The sequence below is a fragment of the Falco naumanni genome, chromosome 17, assembly GCF_017639655.2.
Source record: "Falco naumanni isolate bFalNau1 chromosome 17, bFalNau1.pat, whole genome shotgun sequence".
In the NCBI taxonomy this organism is placed as follows: domain Eukaryota; kingdom Metazoa; phylum Chordata; class Aves; order Falconiformes; family Falconidae; genus Falco; species Falco naumanni.
In genome coordinates this window covers 7,104,312-7,129,570 of record NC_054070.1, presented here as the reverse complement: position 1 = coordinate 7,129,570, position 25,259 = coordinate 7,104,312, and the positions used below count along the sequence as shown (strand labels likewise).

The following is a 25,259-nucleotide window of genomic DNA, read 5'->3' as shown; positions in this document are numbered from 1 at the left end:
TTGATAATCCATAATCCAAGGGTGTCAATAACTAGATTTCCTAATTTACCTGAGGTGTTGTCAGCATATAATTCAAATTTTAATAAATTTTATTGAAAGTTACACAGGTAACTTTATCCATGGAGATTTTACTACACCATTATTTCCTTGCTCCATATCATTAAGACAGTATTATTCATAGCCCTTCCTGACACAGGCTTTTGTTAAGTATGTATATTTCCCAGAAAAACCCAAACCAAACCCCCACAAAACCAAACAAAATGCTCCACCATCTCTGGAATTTTAATGAGACTGAGAAGCATGGATATTCCTGGGCTGCTTAAATCTCTGGATAAACTGGCATGCCACTGAAAGACCTTTCCTTTCTCTGTATTGAAGTGGTTTTTTCAAAGGAAGGATGGAGAGAAGTCTTGAAGTAACCTGAATTCACACTGAAACTGAGAATGACCGGCCCACGAAACAGTTGGCGCTTAGAAGCCTCCTAGCTACTCCTAGTATTTCTGTGCTGGGCTGGTTGGTTGGTTTATTTGGGTGTGTTGTTTTAAGTCACTGGTAAATGAACCAACATAAACATTCCTTGTAGCGAGGCTGGCGGAAGAGCCGATGCTGAATGCTTTGCTCCTGGCTTCCATGTTGACTTTGGCTGGTGCCGCACGGCGCTGGTTCAGGGGCTCCTTTTGGCAGATCGCTGGAGCTTCAAATAGTCTGGGTAAATAAGTCACACCCAGCATCTGAATTGCTACAGTGAATGGGTTACGTGTGCTTTGGTTTCCTCCTGTCCAAATGGCTCTAATAAATCTTAAAATTTAAAACATTTTTTTTGGGGGGTGTTTTCTGGGTACTGAATTATTTTTGCGGAGTTGCATTAAGTAAATGAAAAGTGAAGAGTTGCTAATAAGGGCTTGGGTAGAGCTCGAGCTGTACGGAGGAGACATGATATGGCACTTTTCCTGCCGGGATCGGTCTGCATGGAAAAACAAAAAAATTCTGAACTCACTATTGTCTTTTGGGCATCCAATTCAAAAAGGAAGAAAAAGAGCTGTAGTGCAGACCTTTAGGGTGTTCAAACCACCAAAGGTAAACTGGTGAGGTCAGATACTGGGGACTGGAAGGAGAAGCACTTGGCCAGGCATGGAAACTACTTAGGTGCAGCACAGTGGTCAGGAGAGGTTCCAGTGCTTGCAAGTGTGAGGGGAAGCCAGGACATGAACCCGGAGATAGTCCAAGAGTTACAGCCAAGGCAATTTTTTTCTGCTCTTTCGGTGAAATACATCAGCACTGCTGCGACTCCCAGTCATGCCCATCTCCCTGCTGCCAGCTGAGGCTCGGAGGCAGATCTCTGGGCAGAGGGTCGGGTTTATCAGACATTCTTACACCCTCCTGTGTCTCTGCCTGTTGGCAGCAGAAGCTAAAGTCCACCCGATGTCAGCAGAAGAGTAAAGCTCCTGGCTGCACACTCTTCTGTTGGGGATGCTGGAGCAGAGCCTCCCTGCCGGTGCTCCCCCTCCTCCTGCTTTGAGGCGTACGGAACGCACACGTTTCTCTCCCACTTTTGTACCAAAGGGCTTTCGCTTCCTGCCTCCGGGAAATGTGTGCGGCTCTCAGTTCGTGCTCTGGTTTCTGCTTAGAGGGAAGAGCTTTCTGATATTGATAGGCGCTGAAGGACTTCAGTTTCCTAATGTGTTTTTTAAAGAGTGATCATTTTTGTTATCTAGGGGCTGAATTTTTCTAGAAGCGTCAAATCATGCGCAGCTTTAACTTCTGTGCAGCTTTCAAGTATTTCTGACATTTTCTCTGATTTTGCCCAGTCTTTCAAATGCTTGTTGAGAGCGGGATTGTTTCCTTCCCTCTGTCCCCATTTCCATCTGTTTGATAAAAAGGCTCCTTTTCACTCGTGAGAAGTGGAAGGAAATGACACTGGACAACATTCCGCTTTTCGGTGAACATGTACTTGGTGTCTGTGGTACAGGATGCTTGATTTCAGGGAATTCTTTATCGATTCTGTTATCTAATTAGTACTGGGAATTCAGATTAGTGCCTGCTTTTGTGTTTCGTACTCTGGCTTCAACTGATTCAAAGTTATATATATTTAAAAAATGGGGTTTTCTTCTGACTATTAGTCATATTTCTATGTGATCATCTTAATGAATGGCTGCAATTTGTGTGGTGGGTTGCATCTGTGTTTCTTTGGAGAAAGGTTTTACTGGGAAGTAGGTTGTTTTCCCCAGAGGGGTTGGGGGGGAGCAGAGGAGAAACAAATTTTCAGATTAAGTTTTTAGTTTCATTTTTACTGTAGAAGTTACCTATTGTGCAGAAACTAGGTAGAACCTCATGTCTTCCAAACAGTGTATGTGGTATTGTTTGCTGTTACTGAACTTTGGGTGATTTATTATAAAAGTTGGAGCCATATAAATGATTTCTAAATGTTAAAGCGTACGTGCATGTGTGTGTAAAAAGAGGGACCTGATTTTTGGTGTCAGTTTTCTGACAAAGGTACATGGAAAATAAGTATCTCCTTGTTCCTGGTCTGGTCTGAGCTGCACTGATTAATGGGTGTTGCTGTAGCCGACAATGAACCGATAGAAAAATGATGATTCACGTAATTTGAGCTTTGCAGGCTCAGTCAAATACTCATTTACCTCTTTACAAGAGGTGCTATAAAGTAAAATGTAAGCTCCTTTAAAGACAGCAGTCCTTCACTTACACAGCTGAATATTTATAACTACAGGAATGACTTCTGTGTTTCTTATGATCGTATAGGAAAAGCCTGCTTGGGATACCTTTGCTTTCATCGAGTATTTCTGGTGTAAACTTCTTACGAATGTGAACAAAGCCAGAACACAACAGGGAGACTGGGACAAAACTTTTTAACATAAACTTTTTTGTGGTTTTAAACTATGCTTATATATGAATTAAAAACAATGCTGCAATTTGATTTCTTATGTAAACATGATTTCTTACGTTAAGACTGACTTATCGTAAATTCTCATACCAGTTTAGAGAGGCTTTACTTTGATTTTGTGTGATGGTTTTGGTTTAATGGCAGGTGTTAGTTATTACAGTGGGGAAAATAAGAGGCTGCTGTGGTGGAAACTAGCTACAGTCATCAGTGTCCGCTGGTACCGCGGGCATAACTTGGACCTTTTTGATCTTGTTGACATCATCTGTGAAATGTCTGTAATGATGCTTGTTATTCACCTCTCCTGGAATGTTTATGTTTAATTAATAGTTCTCAAAACCTCCCAGAAACACACACGGCAGTGTCTCTGCTGGGACTGACAGGGAGGCAGTGACAACTCGATCAGGCTGCTGAAATATATTTGACTCACCTTGTTGACTTCTTTGGACAGTTGTCTGTCTTCTCGATGGACTGAGAGCCTTACTTGGTGTTCCAGCAGGAAGGGAAACGGGAAGGAGGAGGGCTGCAGAGATCCTTCATGGTTCACTTGTACAAGTCTCCGGGCTGCTGGCCTGCAGCGGGCTCGGGTGGTCGCTGGGTTATTCGTGACCGACCAGGTGGGTCTGTCCCCGGTGCGATGCGACAGGTCAGCCAGGAGCACATCCAGCCTCGCGTCTCCTGGGGACCCTCAGCAGCAGGAGCTGGGAGGTGTGCAAGGACGTGGGAGGGTTTCAGATCTAATGTCTGCGTTTGGATGGCGGCAGCTCCGGAGCGGGTTTATCTAAGTGAGACTGAGGACCGGGACGGGAACGCATTGGCGGCACCAGGGCACAGTGTTCATTTCCATGGCAGCTTCAGGATGCCTCTGGAATAGTGGTGCTAACCAAAGGTTATCTTCTGCTGTTGCATACTTACTGGATTTTAAAATGAAGCCTCACCCTGTTCACTTTTTTATCTGTAAAAAATTCCAGGTCAGTTGATGCTGGTTTTTTTTAAATATCTGCTTAAATACAAAGCAAGGATCAAAATCATTGATGCAATTAAAAAACCAAACTCATATTTATCTGTCTTTCCCCTAGCTGCCTAAGACAGCCAGGGAATTTGGCAGTCTACTGGAAGTGATTCTGAAATCTAATTCACTGTGCTGTGCTCAAGAAGTGTTTATATGTCCCTTTTTGTTTCTCTTCATTTATTTCTTGATCATTTATGCTTGTTAACGTGTTAGTTACCAAAGAGGAGAGGGAGGAGAGGAAATCCTGACATGAAATTAAATTAGGCACCAGCATTAATCATTCAGTATGTATCTCTAAATATATGACATAATTCACCAAAGGATTTTTGTTTGATTGAAGAGATTAAAACACAGAGGTCGTAAATTGCCACTTTTGTTCTAGCAATTTTATTGATTTGGAAAATACACTTGATGTTACTTTGCATGAAATACTTATGTCTAATAGTGTAACTATCAGGTCTTACAAATTGGGAAGAAGTAATAATTTTTAAGATTAATAACTTCTTTTGGGTTCTTGCATCCCAGTATCTTTCAGCACTTCCAAACTTTACTTAACCTCTGGGGCACCCTTGACAGAGAAATGGAGAATGATGATGTCAAATGAACTAAGCTTTTTGCAGTAGGACCAAAGGCAGCTGGGAGTTGGGTCTGGGGAATTTGGTCCGTCTGGACGGTTTTCCTGAGGAAACAATTAGCGCTGTGGAGGATTTCATGCGGCTGTGTGTGTATGGATGCTACTTTCTCATCTATAGATGTTTCTGTGTGTGGATGCATATGAATGTAGTAGTCTAGTGATGTATAGTGAGTTTAATTTGGGATTCCTGAAGTGAATTGAGGCAGTAAGAACGTACAGCAGATGCCAGAAATAATGATCACATTACACATTTCTGATGAATAATTCAATTCAGTTTAGTACTGTTCCACCATTAAAATAAACCCCTCACAATATTTGACATAATGCAGCTGAAACACTTCAGGGGAAAAAAAAAAACAAACTTGTAGGTGAGGGGAAGCAGTTGTTTCACTTCTGTTTTAATCACCGCTAGCAGAGGAAATCTTAATGCTTAGAATGAAGACATATGTAAAGTCCGGGGCTGGAGCTGTGGTTATTAAAAAGCTCCTCGATGTTGTGTGGCAGGGGAGCAGGCTTCAGGAGGGACAGGGGTTGTGACGGGCTGCTGTGGGGCTGCAAAGAAACTAGCTCTAAAATCAGCCAGGAAAGCACAGCAGAGACTAGTAGAAACAACAGCTGGGAAGAATGTGCCAGAATTATTTTTTAAAATGAGAAGGGGGGGGCGGGGAATCCTCGCTCTAAAGTCCACCTTTCTGAATTATGGTACTCATAGATTTTGGGGAAAAAAAAAAAATAGACCTCCACCTATTTTTGAGCTCTTTTTGAAAAAAGTTCTGCCACTGTCACTCAAGGGGTGTGTTTGGGGAGTGGGAGGTGAATGTTACTGATGGATGCTGTTTAGGCTTGACTCCTATTAAACACAGAGCTCTCATGTCGGGTATCCTGAGTAGCTTTAAAAATGGAGAAAGCGAGACACAGGCTTAATTATTTGTTAAAGGTGTAGGAGTGTTTGGAATGGAGTTGAGTTGTCCTGCTTGGACAATAAGAGGTAGTGGCACTGTAGGTACCCAAGATTGCCTATGAAGGTGGGCGTATAATAGCCTGAAGCAGGGTTGCAGAAATGAAGAGTAGAGAGTTTCTCTCTTAACATCTGGTGTCAGGTAAGTTAGTGGCATAGACGAAAGCTGGTTCTTCATCAACTTGGCAAAATAGAGGTAACCAGCCCCACTTTGTCTTTTGTTGCATCTGAACTAAAACTAAAGGTAATGCTGATAATTCTGCATTTTAAAATCCACTTTTCCAGTTTTTTGGGGTGGGTTTTTTTGGTGTGTTTTGTGTAAAGCAGAGGAGAAGTGCTAGCATCCTGCAGAATGACGAAGTGCGGAATGATCCTCCATCTCTTGCTTCGTGGTGATTTCGGGACATAGTTCTAGCTGCTTGTTGTTGTTCTGGCTTTTTTCAGTAAGGAATGGTTTTCCACACTGCTTTCTGTGGATGCTCTTGATAGCATCAAGAAATGAATCAATGGTCCTGTGTGGAGGTGTCCTGCAGCCCTCATCTTGCACAGGGCTGGGGTGTTTCTGGACGGTGGGGCAAGAGCCGGTGCACCCTGCGCTGGCGGCGCTCAGCTGGGTCAGCCCCATCTTAACTCTGCTTTTGTCTCACAGACCTGTTCTGCTGTCTCTTCCTGATGGATTTCCATTCTAGAATAAATAGACATTTATGTTGAAAGCATGTGCCAGCCTCTCCCTTTGCAAAGGAATTTAACTTCCTTTGTGCACTGTGAAACACTGCAGTACAACATTCTTCATTCAAATCTCCTCCTGTTTTCAAATGAAGAGCCATGAGTACCTGGCTCCCTCCCTCTCTCCACGCCCAGGCGGCTCATTGCTTGTAAATGAATTAACATGGTTTCTGAAGGGTGTTTCTGTACATTTCCCACACTTTTCAGTCAGTCTGTTTAATTCTTACTCTCTGATGCTGCATGGGGAAGACCAGGATCGATTGCTGCTCATCAGCTATCCCTGAACTTGATTTTTTTTTTCATTCCTTCATAACTTTTTTTGTGACATTTAAAATGTTAAATAGTGGTGCCAGTAGCATGCTGGACATCTGGAAATGGAGGGTGGTTGGGGTGACAGGGGTGATCCTGGGGCTGCTGGGGGAGCAGGAGTTAAGCTTTGGTTCCTTGGCACATGAGCGCCTTGTGCAATACCTAGTGGAGATCCCGACTCCTGTCCTCTCCCAGAAAGGAACCAGAAACTTACGTTTTACTGGTAGCCATCCTTGGTTTTGTGAGAAATTGGGAGTAACTTGATTGAAAATGCATCCAAGATGTGCTTAGCTTTATTCCTTACTGCATTTATTGCCTGTTGTTGCCTTCCTATAACTGGGAGCCCAAGGCTAGGCTCCTTGCACTGCTAACTACCTTTTTTTTTGTAATTAACACAATGCTGTTTGAGGAGAGAATCTCATATTTCTGGGAGAATGGTTTGAGTGGTCAGTGGGAGAGTGTGATGAAAAACGCCTGGTCTGGTGCTTCAGGGAGACTTGGTTTGCCTTGGGCCAGAAGCAGAAGGGGCATTTAAAGCAGGCAAAAAACCCCCCCTTGCATTGGTTCACCAAATTTTTGGCCATTTATGTAGTGTTGGCTTCATCACCCTGCATGAGAGGAAGCCATTGAAATAACTATTAAAATGTTGTTTGGAGAACAAACTATTTCAGGTTGCTCAGTGGGCCCAAAGCAATTTCTGCTTCCCCAAGAGCACAGGCGCTCGGGACACTTTTTACCAGAGGCTACGGGGGGTTTGTTAGCCCCAACTATTTTCTGAGTACTTGAAAATGTGAACTGGTGTGTGTGTGTATGGCTTTTGATTAACGCTAATAGCCCATGTGTCAAAATGAGTTTTAATTTGTTTATTACAGAAATCCATGCTGCAGACCAGTGATAAAATGTAGTTTTACTACTTGCTCGTAGTATTTTATCCAGCGTTTATTAAGTGGGAATGTGTAAACAAAAGTTTGTGTGAGGCTTGGTTTGTGTGTTTTCTTGTGTTGGTTGTTTTTTTTGCTTGATGTCATCTGGGGGAAACCTTTAACTGAGCACAGACAATCCTAAAATAGCTGTGAAACTTCCTGTAGGCAGAAGTAGTTGCAATGCTCCTGCTGCTTGCATGCAGGTTTTGGATTTTCACTCACTTGAAATGAATCGATACACTTTTATTTGTTTTGAATAAACAGTTGGAGAACCTTAATATATAATATTGCCCCATGTACTTCGACATGTTACAGTTTATCAGAGTTTGTATGTGTACTATGGACTAGTTACAAAGACGAGGACTTTGCTTGTGCACACAGGGGGAGTTAGCTATGCTCTGCTATTAGAATTGGAGCAGTGAATTCCTGCACAGGGTAATTTAACCTGGATTCTGTTTTTAAACATCTTCCCTGAAAAGTCAACAGCATGGACTGTGTTTTGATAATAGCAAAGGAGACACTCATGGCTATTTCATTAAGAAAAAAAAATATCTGACTATTTAATTTGAATTCTGTGTGAATTAAATGCCTTGGCAACTTTATGCAATTAAACATGTTGACAATTTCAAGCATTTGCTTAAAAGCTTTGCAGATCTGAAGCCTTGCATCAGTTTGCCGTCTGTGAATTGCAAATGAGTGTTTATGGGTATGGAAAACCAATGTATAGGCTTGCTGTGTTCAATGGGATTCTGGTTGAAGGGTGCTTAAAGCTGCAAAATTTCCAAGCTACCAGTTGTAATGGAGGCGTTGCACAACTGTAATAAATGCAGAAAGCATTGGCTGCCTTGCTCCTGTGACACTTTTGTTGTGCCTAGAAAAGCTGGTAGACCCAAGTAATTCGCTATGCAAATGTATTATGATGTAGATACGGAAATAGGAGATGTGTCCTCAGTACTTCGCTGAGGCTAGCCTTAATTTTTCACTTTTAAGCGAGTCTTGCATCCTCTTCTTTTACTTCGCTAATTCAAAACTTCAGGCACTCATCTTACACCTCAAAACATTTTATCAATCTGTATTAGAAAGAACTTCAGCTACTAACACCTGCAGTTCTGGTTATGTATTTATAACTATAAAGGGATTCTTGTCAATGTGTATTACCCAATGCTAGTATTTCTCAAATAGGTAAGGTATATCCTGTTTTTTAAAGAAAAATATACCTTTTCCAGGGCATTCAGTTTCTGGCAGGATTGTGAACCTGAATCTCACTCCTGGCTCTAGTTATACACAAAAGACTGTATTTTTTCCTCTTATATCATTTTCACTTCAAAGCCTAGTTTTTTAAATTACCAGGGAGGTTTTTAAGGCTCTGAATGACCAACAGCTTTCAGCTAGCAGCGCAGTTTGTTCCGTGAAGTTCTTCCTGTTACTGTATAAAGGCTTTTCTAAGTCATTAAACCTCCCAGCCATAGGTTGTTGGGCTGTTGTCTGTCATTTGTTACAGCCCTATTTGTAGTCGTGTACCAAAAAAAATACTGAGGCTATTTTCACAAAACTACAAAGTCTTTCACTTTTGGACTACAGCCTTTCTTATATGTGACAGTAGAAGAAATGTGGACAATTCTTAGCAATCAGTAACGTGCTGGGAATATGTAAAAATCTGTAATCCAAAGCATTTTCTAAACTTTATTTATACATTTCAGTGGGTTTAACTTTTGCTGGAAGCTGTAGTGTTGGTTGGTTTTAATTTTTTGAAACTGAAAGAGCGTTAAGGTCAACCTAAACTGTAATCTTAAAGGTTTGCAAAGTGAGGCAGGTGGGCGCCAGTGCCACTGATGCTATCTTTCTCTGATGTTCAGCACCCAAGTGCGTGGCAGCTTCCAGCAGATGGGGATTGAAGAAACTGGTCACAGACAAAGCACAAGATCTAAAATTACTGCTCCGATTTTCTTTGTGAAGTGGAGATTTTGCTCCTGTTGGACTGCTTTGTCTTTCTTAGGCTACTCAGCAGCACGAGAGATAATACTGTCTTAGAGCTGCGCGTGCAATTTAATGCTTGATGTCTTCCAGTCCTTCTACACAATCGCTTCTTGTGTACAGGGGTGGGGGTCCTGAAAGGTCAGGGGTAACTGAGCTACATGCAAAGGCTTTGAATCTGCTGACTTCCACCTTGCTATTCATGGTTTGGTTCAGTTTTACCTTGATTTTGACCTGCCTCCTGCTTGTACTAGACTTACGTGGCATTAACACGGGAGGAGGACCGCTCCTCACAAAGCGGCCGTGGGGGACCACTGAGTCAAGGCGAGAGCACGGATGGTTTTTGAGTTCAGCTCTGCCAGTTGGAGAGGATTTGTGTGGGTGAGAGGATTGCTCTTTAATCTGGGCGGGAGCTGGGGGTTGGTGGTTCTGTTTTGTTGTCATCCCACTCCTTTCCCAAGCTTGTCATCTTTTTATACAGCATGGCATTTGGGGTAGGGGTGGGAACATCTTGAGAAAGCTCCAATACAGATACGTGGAGATGTAGCTAGATACTGAAAAGCAGCTCGGGCTGCTTGTGTCTTCTCCTGGTACTCTGTGCTGTGCAGGCTGTGATTCACCGTGTTGCTATCCAGTTGGAGCAGTTAAAGCTTATCGCTGGGAAGAGTTGAAACCCTGCCTAAGGAAGTGATCCTGCTTGGAGCAGGAACGTTGCTTAGAGTGCGTGAGTTGACTGGGCAAGGAGGTCTCCTGGGTCCAAGTTCATTCTTCTAGCTTTATACATGCCCTACCAAAGAATGAACAAGTTGGTACAGAAATTTCTTTGTTTCTGTACTTCCAACTTTAGTTTATAGGGTGCTTAAGGCTAAAAAAATCATTTTGGTAAATTCTTTTTCAGAAGCTGAACATTGCGTGCTGTAAAAGAGCCAGGTATGGTTCCAGTCAGAGTGTCTATATCTGTCTGCTCTGGCAATAATGGTTTTATGATAGTGCAGGTTCTTGCCAGGAGCTTTGCAGAAACCCTCTCCTGTTCAGTGTAGTTTGAGAAGCCCCCACTGTTCAGTAGAGGTCCATGATTGCACTGCTAGTCTTATTTGCTCAAGTGTGAAAAGTAATTTTTTTTTTAAATTATTAAACTAAGGATAGCCTACTGTTGTTTACTGGATCCTTCCCAAGACTGTAGGGTAGGAGTGTTTTGGGACCTTACACTTATCCCGTAACTAGCCACCTAGATACTCACTAGCAGGCTTTTTCAAGCAGGAACAATCGGTTAATGAAGATCATCCAGTTTTTTTAAAGATATGACCAGGTATGGTGGTAGGTTAAAAATGTAGCATATCTCTTAACTTACCTATAATAGAAACTACTGGTGATGACCTTTCCGTGGAAGTATTAGAGACACCATCACTTAAATACCAGCATTTTATTTGGGGACGGTTACCTTCATATCGCTTGTGCCTATCAATACTCTATATGCTTCAGAATTTAAAAAGGAAAAAAAAATATCAAATAGATTAGAAATGTTGAGAACGACAGGTGTGACTACAGTACAGAATGTAAAAGATCCTTCCTTACAGTTTGAATTCATTAATAACTGGGCATGCCTGCTGAGTGCCACAGGGAATGTGGAAAAGGTAGTTGCAGAAAGGGTAAAAGTAAAATTATGCAACTGTCTAGCATTATACAATACTCTGTCCCTCTGTGACCTAGGTGACTTTGTGATCTGGTGATAAAATGAATAAATGGTTTGTTTTAAACCGATGGAAAACTTTCCTCTTGGTACTAGGACGTTTTGATTTTGTAGTCAGCCACGTGAGCTTGAAATATAATAGAAAGGATTTTGCAATACAGGGTAGGGCTTGGTGTGAGAATAAGAATACCTGGTGCTCAATCCTAATTTCTGCTGCAGGTACCTTGACCTTGAATTAAACGTGTTTATTTACCTTCAGGCACTTGAAGCGTTGGCAGGAGGAGCACAGTCTTCAGGAGGCTGTTCCTTGTCTTGAATGATCACAGTGGGTGGGATCTCCAAGGTCTACAAGTGTTAGAAAAGGAAAGGAGGTGGAAAGCTTTTTGGTGTTTTAAGTGGCTGTTAACCTAATAACCTGTGTAAATTAAAAGATGCAAAAGCAGTGAATTCAAAATTAAAGTGGTTGTTGTGACTGCAGACATAAAAAGGTCCCGTGTAATATGGTGACCCGTGGGTTAGAGCACACACAGCTTCTGGCTCTGCCATGGTGCATTCTCAGAGTAAGTCCGGGAAAAAAATATCTTTTGCTTGTGTAAGCAATGGGAAAACAAGCAGACACTTTATACTCCAGAAAGCCCAGTAAGCCTCAGGAAATTCCTGCATTCTTGATTTTATTTTGTGGCAAAGTACTGTGTAGTGTGTTTTTGAAAGATGAGCAAGGTTGCCCTTCTCCAGCCCAGCGCCGCAGACTTGATAAGCTGGAGCTGAATAGCTTATTGTTCCCCTGCGGGCAGCCCGATCAGCTGTCACTGTTCCCCTCAAAAAAACACTGAGTTTATTTATAAAGAAAAAGTGCCGATATCACATTTCTTACTAAAGGAAAAGGTTACCAGTTCTTGTGGCTGTTTAGCAGGAGAGCTGTGTGTGAAGTATCCCACCTTGAGAGCCAAAAACTTGAGCTTTGTCGTAATTTTATAATTAAAATGCATGTGATGTGGTTATCTTCTAGTTTTTGAGAAATACTGGGGTTTTTTGAAGTGGTGCTTTTGATCCTGGAGCTAGTTTCTCGATCAAGAATGTCAGAGTTTGCCATTGTCACCCTTGTAAAAGATCCATCGGTTGTAGCACAGGGAAGGGTGGGTGGCCACACCATTACGTGTCTGAGCTGTATCTCATATATTCTCTTCCTACCCCACTCCTCTTTTTAAACATCCATGCTAATAGGGTAGCTGACTTTTTCAGAAAAAAAATAACACTGTGCAGATCATCAAGCCCTAAATGCACAAACAGATATATCACGCGCAAGGAAGAGATTGGCTGCCTTTGAATTCTGTGCCTCTTTCTTTATCTGCTTAGCAGAAAATGACAAATCTGCTCAAGTATTTTCTTCGTGGGATACCTTTTCATGGGTCTAGGAAATAAGCCACAGCTTGTTAAAATAACGTCTTTGCCCAGGGACTTCTGAAAAGGTCATAGAGTTGTTTCCATGTTGGGACCATCCCTTTTGTTGAGGAAGGGGTGGAGGAGAAGACACAAAGGGAGGAAGAGTTCTCTAATAGTCCTTGCCTTGAAGGATGTTCTTTCTTGAATGTCAGACCTGCAGGTGAGTGTCAGCTTAAGGACTAGGCAGACTGATTCACTGCAGCAAAGAAACACTACGGTACTCTGCATTTTGGTGCTGCTATCGTCTAGCTACCTCACCTTCTTTTCTGTATGAAAGTCTTAATGACAAAGCTGCAGGGAGAATGGGGTTGTCTTGTTTGCATTGCACGTGACTAAACCTGTTGCTGGTGTAGAATTTTGCAAATTCATTAGTAGTTTGGGGACTGAGCTGAATGGAGATGTATATAGCATATGTTGAGCATCAACAGCAAATTTTTAAATAAGTGCTAGTAGATCTAATGTGTTTAAGTATTCATTCTTTCCCCGTGCAACTCCCAGCCCCTTCTGATCCTGAAATACTATTTCTAGCTGGAACTGAGCAAACACAGAAATCCCACAGACTTGCAAGAAATGCAGGACGCAGGTGTTACCTAGCGCTGCTCACACCTCCCCGTGCCACCTTCCCTGCGGACCGAGGGTTGTGCCCTTGCGAGCGCGGTAGGGTAGAGGTTCCTTGTAGCTTCCTCAGGGTTTGTTTCTCCAGCCAGCCCTGGCAGGAGGACCAGATGGTGCTGGTCGCTGCCTAGGGGTGAACCTGCACCCTTCCAGCTGCAGCCACCCGGGCTGGAGGGGAAAGCGTAGCCTGGGCTTCCCTGGACCCAGAGAAATGGGCGTGCTGAAGTGGTTTTGATTAAAGAAGTATGTGGACAACTCAAGCCTGTGTATTTTCTTGTAGTTGTGTTTCCTGATGAAGAGACAGAAGTTTTCAGTTTTCTAACATTCTCTCCTGAGAAAAAAAATAAACTTGACTAGCTTTGCCCACATGTCACAGTTTTGCCTGCTCTTGTTTTGTTCTGTATTATGACCTTGCTGCCTGTATTTTCTCTGCACAATAAGCTACAGAAGCCTCTGGGTACTGCAGTCTCAAAGAAGTGATACTACCAAATTAAAGTGCTAATCAAGGTCATCTTCAAGCTTGAAAACCCACATTTTCACAGTTTTGTTGTGGGTTTTTTTGGTTGTTTTTTTTTGTTTTGTTTTGTTTTTTGTTTTTTTGGCAAGCCTAACTAGGAGCCGTATTTGTATACACGTGTTTTGGGTTTTAGAGTCCCTAAAATAAAGATGCGTGCTTTCTTCATTGCAAATCCTGCCCCCCCTGAAACTGTTTGTTCCCGCAGATGTGAGCACAATTCAAGGCAACTGATACTCATAGAGCATGGCAAGAGTGAAGCGCTCAGAGGTCCAGATGGTACGCTTTTTCTGGGCAAAGGGACAAGCATACTGAGGAGGCCAAGCTAGCCTCTGTTATTATGTATCTCAGGAATTAGCAATGAAGTAGTTGATTAAAAAATTGCATTTGGAAAATTATACCAGTCTTCAGTTGTGGTGACAAAGTTGAGGGTGCCTGCAGTTGCAACGCATAGATACAAAGCTGTGCATGCGGAAGACCCGAATGTTACTGATTTTATTGCCAATTCTGAATGCAGCTTGGAACAACACGTCTCTGAAAACCTTTGTGAAGAGCAGCAATAACAGTCAAGCAGTATCAGGCATCTCTAAAATTTGAGTGCTCAAAGACCTTTAGATGAAAGTGCATATTTTATTGTTTTCATGTTGAGTTTATTGCCTGTATAAAAGCCAAATAACCTCTACTAGCTGCATCACGGAATATTTCTGCATTTTTAGACTGACTGACACACTTCTGCTGTGTTTTCTTGTCCTGTTTGACCATGAGCAAGTCATTACAATATTCTCTTCCTCAAATTCAGCATCAGTAAGAAGAGGAGAATACCCTGGCTTGAAGGGCTAATCTGAGAAGTTTTCATATTTGTAAAATGCTTGAAAAGCGTAAAATACTGTGTTAATACAGATATCTTCAGTAATTATGCATAATACTAACACCTATATCTGTGTACTTTATGGATCCTTTAGATGTATGCCACTTGCATATATTTTAAAAAGAAAAATAGTCTTCCTGGAGATAATTCCCTAATGGGAAGCGCTATCATGTTGGCTCTCCGAAGGTCTGGCTTTATCTGTTTCAATGGCTAGGTTTATAAATGAGAGCTGCACAGCTGGAGAGTCAGTACCTAACTGAATAATCTGAAATTGGTGCCTTTGGGGAGTGCCCCAGTATGTGCAATGTCTTGTTTCTGCATCAAGAGTAGTCTGCAAAGGAATTTTACAGAAATTCCCTGAAGTGATTTTCTGAGCTGACATGGGGTATTGCAGCATACAGCCCTTTTTCCAGACTGAGATTCAGTACATTTTTAGGCAGTGACCACTTCTTCTTGATGCCAAAAATGCACTCGACACTTGTAATTGATGCACTCTTCAGCAGTAAAGCTTTGCTTGTAGGTCTGTGTGCTGGGTTGCAGGTTTTGGCTGGTGGATGGCTTTCCTGCGACCGGTGCATCCGAGATGCAACTGCAATCATTGTCTGCTGCAGATACGGTTAATCATAATGGAGCTTTGCTGACATAGTACGAATGAGGGAACGTATTTTTAACTGTATTTGACTGGAGAATTTTTATGGTGTTTTCTTTAACGGGATTTTGTTTAATCTTCAGTGCTTTTATTTGTTACAGAGATCCGTGCCCAATTGGTAGAGCAGCTGAAATGCCTTGACCAGCAGTGTGAGCTTCGCGTCCAGTTACTGCAGGACTTGCAGGATTTCTTCCGCAAGAAGGCAGAAATTGAGATGGATTACTCAAGGAATTTGGAGAAGTTGGCTGAGAGATTCCTGGCTAAAACTAGGAGCACCAAAGACCAGCAATTCAAGTAGAGTATTTGCCTTTGGTTTTGCCCTTTTCCCCCTGTAGATGCGGTTATAAGGGTAGGAATGTAAAAAAGAGACGATATGGTGAATGTAGGTACCAGCACTGTTGTGCATGTCGGAATAAAACGTGTCCCGAGTTTGTGTTAAACACAGAGCCTGTTTCATGTTTTTACATAGCATGGTTGGTAACTTCATTTCAGTAATTCTTGGCAGGTTGTATGTTGTCAATAGGGGATGGAATGGTAAAAATTGGCACGTCTAAAAGGTGTAATTTTCTTGGGAAGGTGGGCAAAGCTGTACACCAGATTTGACAGACAAAGCCAGGATTTCCTTCAGTGTCAGGGGCTTTGGTCTGTTTTCTTAAGGGTATCTGTTTCCAATCAGTTATGTGCTGTGATCTGCCATTGCAGCCCTCTGTTTTCAATATCCTACACATACTCAGTGCAGGGTTTGAGTGTTGTATCTCTGCTGCTATCACTTCAAAACAGTAGAGAAGTAAGGCCAATAGTATTTCCAAATAGAGCCGTGCTCTGTGTGTGATCCCTAGCTGATGGGACTCAACTAAAATTTAAAGATGTCCTTATTGACAATCAATCGTCTCACCTGCTTGAAACATTATTTACAGGTAGGTCTGACAATCCTGCTTTGGTTGTTCCCCGCTTAGCTGCTCGAGTTGGGATGGCTAATGCATATGGAACGTGGTTTCATGGATTCAAAGCCGCCCGATTTACTACTGACTCCTGCCTGGAGGAAAGGATGCAGGTGCTTTTCCCAGCAAGGGGAATGCAGGACAGGACCGCTGGGTGAAGAAGGGCCTGGTGCAGGCTGCGTGGCATGGAGACAGCAGCTTAGCGAGTAGGTGGCCAGCATAAAGCCACAGCCATGGGGCTCCTGTTGCTGACATCTGGGCAGTGCACAAGATTGTTGGGTTTTGTTGTCAGGGTAGCAGCTGGGGAAAACACCGAGCAAAAACAGTCTTGGGATCTGAATCACTTCTGCTTTGGACAGATTGGTCTGAAAGGATCCATCTGGGTTTGCCTCCACCCAAAGCGCAGTGTCACTTTTAGCATTGTTTGGGTCAGGCCATTGTGTGTATTTTTGTTCTTCTGTTGTTGTTGCTGTGTTTGGAGGGATATGGGGATGTATCACCTTCCCCTTTCCACTAAAGCTCTTTTTGTGAAAGCCATTAAAGTAAGGCATCATTTTAGCTTCCTTTCTGTACAGCTTTGATGTAGTTTACTTTAGTTCTCATTTAAAACGCACATTGTGCTATGTTGTTGGGAAAGCATGACTCCCAAGCATAGCTATTTGACAGGTTGGAGAAGAATTATTCATTGTATCTATAGAGCTATAATTGCCTGAAGTATTTTTTTCTTTTCCTTTACAGTGAAAGTGTTCTCGTAACTATAAACTGTGTATATTCTGCATATGCCTTTAGGATGGCACTAAAGAAATGATGTGTCTATGATTTTCCTCTGCATGATGATTGGTTGTCTTCTGTTTATTAGTAGTTATTCCTGGTTAAAATTGAGGTGATTTCCTTTGTATTACATGATATGCAACCCCCCATCAGCAACGCTTTTGTATTCAGCTTTCAGTGTTGGGAAAGTTGTATATATGTTATATACTGTTGTATATAGCTTCCTATTTTGAGATTGAGTGACTTTATAATGTGGAAGTTTTTACCATACACGAACAGAATCCTACATGTGAATTAAATATGCTGACTGACACTACAGGGTTTTTTAGAAGTCTTGGTGGTTGGTGGTTTTTTTGTTCTAATGCATTTTGCTCATGTAGACCCCTGCTCCCACTTTTTGAGCTGTTGGTACTTTAGCCTTTATAAAGTTGTACCTGGACAAAAATGACCTCAAATATTCTTGCTGTTGAGCGTAGCCTGAATTGGACAGATGATTTTATCTGCATATAAAAGTTTCATGTGAACTCTTGAATTAAATGTCTGTGCTTTTCTGGTCAAGTCCAGGGCATAGCATGAAATACTCAGAAAAGTGTTACTGAGCGTGAGTTTCATCTTGCTTTGCAGAGAGAAAGATACTGCTGCTCAGGCTCCTGATTTCACTTACACTAGCAGCGGATAGCTTCTAGCAGAAAACCATCTTGCTCTTGGAAAGTGTTACCCCTGCAAGGTTTGAGTCGCAAATGTACAAGTTGTTCATTTGGTCAAGAGCTGGAATAGAGGAAAATAACAAAAACCTCTTAAGGCTGCTGGGTCTGTGGGCGGTATTTGTCACAGCAGTGGCACACGGCTGTGAAGCCGTCTGTCCTGGGTGGCTCCATCTATTACATAGTCGGTCATTGGTGTCTGCTGGCTGTAACATCCAGGAATGTGTCAGGATACCTCAGGGATCAGTAAGGAAGCAGTCCCAATTATAATTACCTACCCCCAGCACTGCTCTGTCTGAACAGCGAAGAGTAACTTGGCTGGTATCTTTTCTGTAGATGCTGAAGCTGTAATCTCATTTGGAAGCCCCCAGAAGACCATTTGATCAAAGCCAGCCCTCAGATTTCTCCTCCGAAGGAGCCTGGTATTACATGACTGTGAGATGTGCACAGGCGGGTGGCTACTCTGTAATTGCCTTGCTGTGACCCTATAAATATACAGTAATAGCATGTTCTTTCGATAACATGATAATTATGTTGGAAGGTACCGTATCATTCGGTGGCTGCTTACCATGTCACTCGCCGATTTTAGATCTCGTAAAACATTGTCAAGGAGGAAACCTGTCAGGCAGTAACCCTGTAATTTGCATGTGCTTTCATACTCAATAGCTATTATGTAATTGCCAAGTTGCTCCAAATGTGTTCATTTAAGGGAATGCTGTCAAGGGCAGGAGGCTTCAGTCTGACCCTTGAAATTGGATTGTGTGGCTTCCTCCACCATCCATCCCCAAGCTGGTAAAAGCACACAGAGCAGTGTGAAGTGCAGGCTTGTGTTGGGTTTCTAACAGACGCATTGCATGGGGTTTATTTTTCTTAGATGTGGCTGCATCAGAGGGTGAGCTGATCAGGTGGCTACGTTTTCCATATGGGTTTTGAAACGTAGGTGGTTGGGTCTTGACAGCAAGCTGTGTATAGCTGGTGATGGACTGAAAGGGTGCTTGCGCATTGCGCGGTTTGAAGCTAGCTTCACTGGAGCATCTTAAAATGATTTACAGAGGTAGGTGTATGTTATTCTCGTTTTATATCTTCGAAGAAGGGGAACAGATTGGTTTAGCCAAGGTGACATGCACGTTGATGGCAGTTGGATATATCCCAGGTTTTACTTGCTTTTAACTACTCTACCATGGCTGTCAGACCTCACTTTGCCTATTCTCTTTTAAAAATGTTTTTTTCGATTAGAACAGACTATTAAAGAGAACAGTCATATAAAATACATATATATTTGGTAAAGCCTCTTCAGTGCCCATTGGTAAATACCCTTGTGCAAGATGTGAGGACTGAAGGGGAAAAAACCGGCATTGAACAGTCAAGGCTTATAATTCCAGTTCTGACCAAGAAGCACTTGTAAGAGGTTTGGTATAGTCATCGCTCCTTAAAGATCTGCTTAACTAAAGGTCTCTTGTGCAGCGGTTAAATCAGAGCATCCATCTCAGCAGGTGTCAGTCTTGCCTGCTGGGTCTCAGGGGTCCCTGCAGGCAGCAGTGCTGGATGGGGGTCTGACTTCCATCCTCAGAGGAAGGCGTTTGCCCGCTGCCGTGAAACCCTGGGACCTTTAGCTCCAGACTTCAGTTCTCCTGTTTAATGTGATTTTGTCCTAAAGGCATCTGCTTATTCAAATAATCAGTTAACAATATAAAAACCATGGCAAAAACCTCGAGTGATTCCTTTCAAGGGAGAAAATGGGGGTGGGGGAAGAAAAAAGAAAAGAAAAAATGAAAAGACAATGCTATTTTAAGGCTGTATTTTAAATCAAGATTATCTTTGGAAGTAGGATACTGAGTAGCAATTGTCAGCTGGAGAGCTGAATGTCCAGGATATCCCAGCATGAAATTCAGATGGCTTTCTGGCAGCCTTTGCCTTGAAAGTAGAAGATGCAGAATAAGTCTGGCAACCTTCAGGCTGAGCACTTGTAAACAACAGATGTTCATAACTGGAATCTTTTGGAAGAGAAGGGCAGGGAGCAGCGTGTACGTCCATGCTTGTAATTCTCAAAATTTGCAGTTAACACTGGGCTGTGTCAGGAAGACTTTAAGGGGAAATCAAGCATTGATTTGCATGAGCAGCTTGCAGAGAAGTTCAACTTTAGTTCCCTTGACGGTGAAATGATTTCCTTTAAAGGAGAGAGGTGATAGAGGCTGTGAGGGAGTTATTGACAAAAACATTGGGGGTCATGTGGACTTTGGTGGTGTTTTAATCGCTAAATACTATCGTAGTTTATTTTGACTTGTGATTCTTTTTGATGGAGCAGAGTCCCGAACACTTCTTCTGAGTCTTTCAAATAACATTTGGAGATTTTTTTTCTTAGCGTGAAGCTTAGAAATTCATTTATTCAGTGACCTCATTGAACCTGGAGAGCTTTGGGATACGTGACTAGAAAAAATTGATGTTAAACCTCAGGGAGGATCTTTGTGGTGTTTTTCATCATATCGGTGACCTCAGTATCACGCTGCGTGCATTGGTATGATTATAGCTACTCTCACACAGTGTACTGCAGAGGACAAAATTAAGATAGGTTTGAAAAAGTATCTACAGAAACAATGTCTGTGCTCTAACACTTGGCCTAGCTCTAGCTGTGGTGGTTTGCAGGATGGACTTGACAGTTGCACAGATATGAAAATAAGTTTTTCATTTCTCCCTTGACCTCGTACTTTATTCTGGCAGGTAGTTCAGGTGAGCTGGGCAGGAGGTCAGTTCTGCAGAGCGTGCACCCTGTAGGGTTCAGAGACCTGAGCCCACGGATCACTGTTAGAGATGGGAAAGGTAGTGTGTGCAGGGTGGGAAATAAATCAGTTTCTCTGTTCCCAGGGTCTTGATCATTACTTCGGGGTGTACCAGGTCTGGAAATGTCTGTGGCACACCTCTAGGAAACAGATCCTAAATATTTGAGGGGGGCAGGGGGATGGAACAGGAAACTTGGGGTTTTGTATGTACCACCAAGAGACTCTCCTAAAAACCTGTTTGAAGGAAGGATGGCCAGAAAAGTTTTCTGTTTACGCGGGTAATGTGATGTGCCTATGTTAATTTAAGTGTTTCTCTCTTTCTATTTAATATTTTCATGTGACTCATTCCTTTGTCTTATGGAAACCCAATATTCCTATTCCTGGTTAGTGGGTGTGGTGTGGTTTGGTTTTAATCTAGTGTAGGGGGAGGAGGTCATTTTAAAGATAATTTTGCTGCTGCTGCTCTGAACAGGGTCAATGCCAAACTAAGCATCGCTGGCCGTTGTCGCGCTCTCCTGCTTGCCTTAAAGCAGGTAAGGCTTGGATTGTCTGTGAGTTCCTTGTATGAATGAGTAATTTAATTAAGACAGTTCAGATACTTGGGACTCAAATCTTCCCCTCTGATCTTTTTGAGACTAAAACCTTTGAAGTGGAAGTTGCACAGGACCCGATCAAGATAACACCCAAGAAACCACAGAGCTTCATACTTTGTGGTTCCTTAAAAATCCGCGCACAACTTCCTCTTCCTGCTCCCAAACACCCCCGATTGCTGTGATCTGGTGTAATTTAGGCTAACCTAAATAAACTCCCCAGATTCACTATCATCACACGATCTTTAAACAAGGATAAATAGTGCTTGAAATAAACCTGGATCTTGGCATCTTCTTCCTCCTCCTCCTCTGCTTGCGGGGGAAGTTTGAGTCAAACAGTTGTTGTGAATGTGAAATCGCCAGCACTTCAGGAAAGTTCATACCCAGGTCCTGAAGTTTTGGGTTGATCTCATCAATTTTACTACTTAAGGGCGAATACTGACTCCAGTCCTGCTGCTGAATCTGTGGAAATCGAGCTCACTCTCAATTATACCCAGCGGTCCCTATTTCATATTTTCCTTCCCTTTTTCAGCCCTTCTCTGTGGTGACATGAAACTGGAAGCAGAGTATATTTGCCAGCTCCTTTGAGAATTGAAATGGTTAATGAAAATCGCAATTTGTTTCCCTGCCATCTGCTTGTGGTTATGATAGAAAAGGGTCTGTTGTAAACAGTTGTGTAACTTCTGCTCTGTGTTGTGAAAACTGTTGCCATGTTCCACCCCAGAAAATGCTGCATTTGTAGAGGTGCTTTAACAGTTAATGCATGTGTAGTTTTAAAGGCTACTTGGAAGGTTTGAAGCAAGTAACTGCCTCTTTCCTTTTCTGTTTCATTTCTGTCTTAAAGCCTGCCTTTATCTGCTTTTGGCCAGTGCTAGGAAAATTGTCACCAGCAAATAATGAAGGAGAGTTTTTGTCTCGCTTCCTGTAAAATCCTTGCCATGAAAACAATGAACCTGTACAAAAGCAAGACGTACCATTTTAATGAGTTGCTGAAGGGGTTAGTGAAATCAACAGACACCAAGAAATTAAAGGAATTTAAACAAAAAAAATATCTTGAAGCATGCAGAGCTGTGGTTGCATGAGGTTGAGCTCAGGGTGCGGCGCTCACTGCACAGACCCAAAGGTGACAATCCTGGTCACGGATTGGAAGCATGTGGGTTGTGATTATTTTTTCCTGCAGGATGGCCTTTCATGTCTAACCACACGGAGTGTGTCAACAACCCATCTGGCGCCATTAGACACCAGCAATTTTACTCACCATGCTTTTCATGGGCTCTTGGTATTTGTGCTATGTGCTGCCTTAGAATAGCTTCGGGTGTTGTGGTAGGGCAGCCTGGACAGCTGGGAATTGTCCAGTTAACTATTGCATCTCTTCTGGTTCCCATTTGGTGCTTTAGTTTTCTTGGGAAAGCAAGGCACTCGTACCGTGCTGCTCTCTGGTCCCTTGCATGTATTCTTTATACTCGTAACCCTTGGTCCTTGTTGCTCACAGCTCTTGCAAGCTACTCAAGGTGGGGTTGAATTGATGCCTCAGTGGGGACAACCGTGAACAGCCAGGTGCCCTTAGTGGAGCAGACAGCAAAAATTCATAACGACGTGGAGAATGTGATGGGAGGTAGGCAGGATCAAAACCATTGAGTTTTTGGGTTGGCAGTTCATGTAGATGAATGGTACAAAGCCTGAGAGGGCAAGTTAGCGGCTGCATGCAGCTGGACTTCTGGCTGCTTAGAGATCTGTGCCTGCGCTAGTCTTAGGAAAAGAGCAATGCAGCAAAGCAATGAAGCAGTAACAGACTAGAGCAAGATCAGCTGCTGGAGAGCTTGAGCTTTTTGTTCCTAAGTTTCATTCCCAGGCTTTTTATGGTAGTTGATTAATTTTCACTTGCTGTAGCCCTTCCAGCTTTAGAGGGCAAATATTAAGTCAGTGTGCAAAGTAGTTTTATATTATTGGTGTAAAGAAGCAAACCAATTTTTAGCATCTTTTGATGCTGTACTGTACACCTCTGACCCAGCACTGCTCCTTGGAGCTCTTTCTGGAGGTGCCTTTCCTCCTGCTGCCCTCTTTTTAGTGGAAGAAAGCTGGGTGTTATTTCTTGTCTCATCTAACTAATAATAATAATAAAACCCCAACCACCCAAACCTTAATGCCTACATTACTTTTTCTTGTGGTGGTGGCTTTTATGTCTTTTTGGCAGGAGTTGGAGCATACGGCTCCTTGTCTGCACTGTGCCCTTTGAGGGCGGCTGCAGCTGGGTCAGTACCTGTAGATTCACAGGTCGAGTAGCTGAGTCTCACAGTTACTCATTAGCTCTCTGGCATATTAACAAAGCAAACGGTATGCTGAAAACACTGATTGCAGACGCAGGGGCAACTATTTGATTGATACAGCTTAACATCTGGCAGTTTCAACCTTGTACAGTTCTGCATTTTGATCATTCCATCTGGTTCTGTGTCAGCAGCATCTGCAATACAGGACACTAGAGTACGAAGGAAAGTGTTGTCTCTAAATAAACCCTATGCCTTCTCACATTTTATTTTTTTTAATTATTATTCAAAACACCAAGAGAACTAAAAGTCCAGAATCCTTTTTATATCCCCTCTCCCACCACACACACACACACACACACACGCACTCTAAACCTTGAAGCAGTCCAGATCACAAGCTGTAGTCATTTCCTGAGCTATACGTTCTTTTAAGGAAAAGAAACAAAGCATCAAGATCAGCTGTTCTGAAACTATTCTTCTTTATCTAAAATTATCCATATTGCACTACGAATCCAACCGCTGATGTCATGAGAAGGGTAATGAAAGTCTGCCATGGCTTAATTTTCAGGTTTTCACAATGTCAGACATTTCTTGCAGAAGAGATTGCAGTCCTTTTAAGCGCAGGATGCTCCCTTTTCTAACAGAAATTAAACTGCATTTCTTTTAAGAGGAAAGAAATGTGATAGTTGCGCACAATAGTCAAGAAGAGCTTTGGCTTTCCACCAGAGATCTGACTTGCTTTTTTTCTACGTAAGTATTAGTTATACTGTAAACAAATGATAAACAGATCTAGAGAGAAGTGAATGAGGCAGTTAAGACTACACCTAGGTCTGCCAGCTCCAAACGCTGCTGCGGGGCTGCTGGAGGAGCATGCAAAATCACTGCTCATGTCCTTGCTTTCATCTAGTATGAAGTTGTACCTTAAAGAAATTACTTAATCCTTTCAGTAGATGAAATGTTGATCCAAATAAACTGAGGCTCCTCTCGTCTCTCCTTTTGCCCTTTGTATTGCTTATTTGCAGGGTGAGTCAGCCATAATAACGTGGAGAAAGTTCAATGATGAGAAAATAAAGGTGGTATAAATGTTGCTTTCTCTTTTGCTCAGGACAGATATAGATGCTTGCACATAATTGGTTTTGTACATGAAACATAACATTTTGCTTCCTATGCAGATGCTATTTGGCTAACTGGATGCTTGGAATCTTTTTATTGTGGTTAAGTCACAAATGCCTGGGACAGTGCTGTGAAACCTATTGTCAGACACTGGAGCCATCACTCTCCCTCAGGCACTGTAATTTATGCATGAAATATTGGATTCAAAAGAAAAAATTAAAGCCTACATTTGGCATACTGTAGCTTGCATTTGACTGATCTGTTTGGGGGACAGGAGCCCATGGCCATGTGAATGTAGTCATGCATAATTGAAGGTGTATTTTCTGTATGTGCAATAGTCATTTTATAGCCTTCCTCTGCTCTCCTTTCCCTCAGCAAATCCATATGTCCCATAGCTGGGTTTCTACCTTTTATAGAACACCATGAACAGAGTAATTTTGTCCACTTCAGGTAAAGTCCTATCCAATTCTTGTTTCTATTTTGTGTCCTTTATAGGAAGGATCAGAATGTGCTATCACCAGTCAATTGCTGGAATCTCCTGCTGAATCAAGTGAAGCGGGAGAGCAGGGATCACACCACCCTGAGTGACATCTATCTCAACAACATCATCCCGCGCTTTGTCCAGGTCAGCGAAGATTCGGGGCGCCTGTTCAAGAAGGTAACTGACTGCTACAGCACATGCCTTTTTGTTTGGCTTTTCTCAAATACAGTGTTAGCTGTTACTTCTGGTGCATCAGTTCATTGTTGACCGTGCCCAACACTTTTTCCTCTCTCTGGATAACTGTGCTTGGCTTACTTTTGATTTCTTTATTTTGTTATTCTTCTGGTGGTTTAGGATTTTCCCCAAAGTGGTCAGTTGAGATTTGTTGGTCTAAATTCAGGCCA

At 42.4% G+C, this 25,259-nt stretch overlaps 1 protein-coding gene across 4 annotated transcripts in view; it reads left to right on the top strand.

The window, feature by feature from the left end:
* The window catches only part of SRGAP2 (SLIT-ROBO Rho GTPase activating protein 2), a 112,208-nt gene that overhangs the window by 22,251 nt on the left and 64,698 nt on the right, over positions 1-25,259 (top strand). For all 4 annotated transcript variants that reach the window (XM_040616396.1, XM_040616394.1, XM_040616395.1 and 1 more), the window contains exons 3-4: positions 15,316-15,508; positions 24,870-25,032. In XM_040616396.1, coding sequence (XP_040472330.1) covers positions 15,316-15,508; positions 24,870-25,032 — 356 coding nt within the window. The remainder of the gene's footprint in view (positions 1-15,315; positions 15,509-24,869; positions 25,033-25,259) is intronic.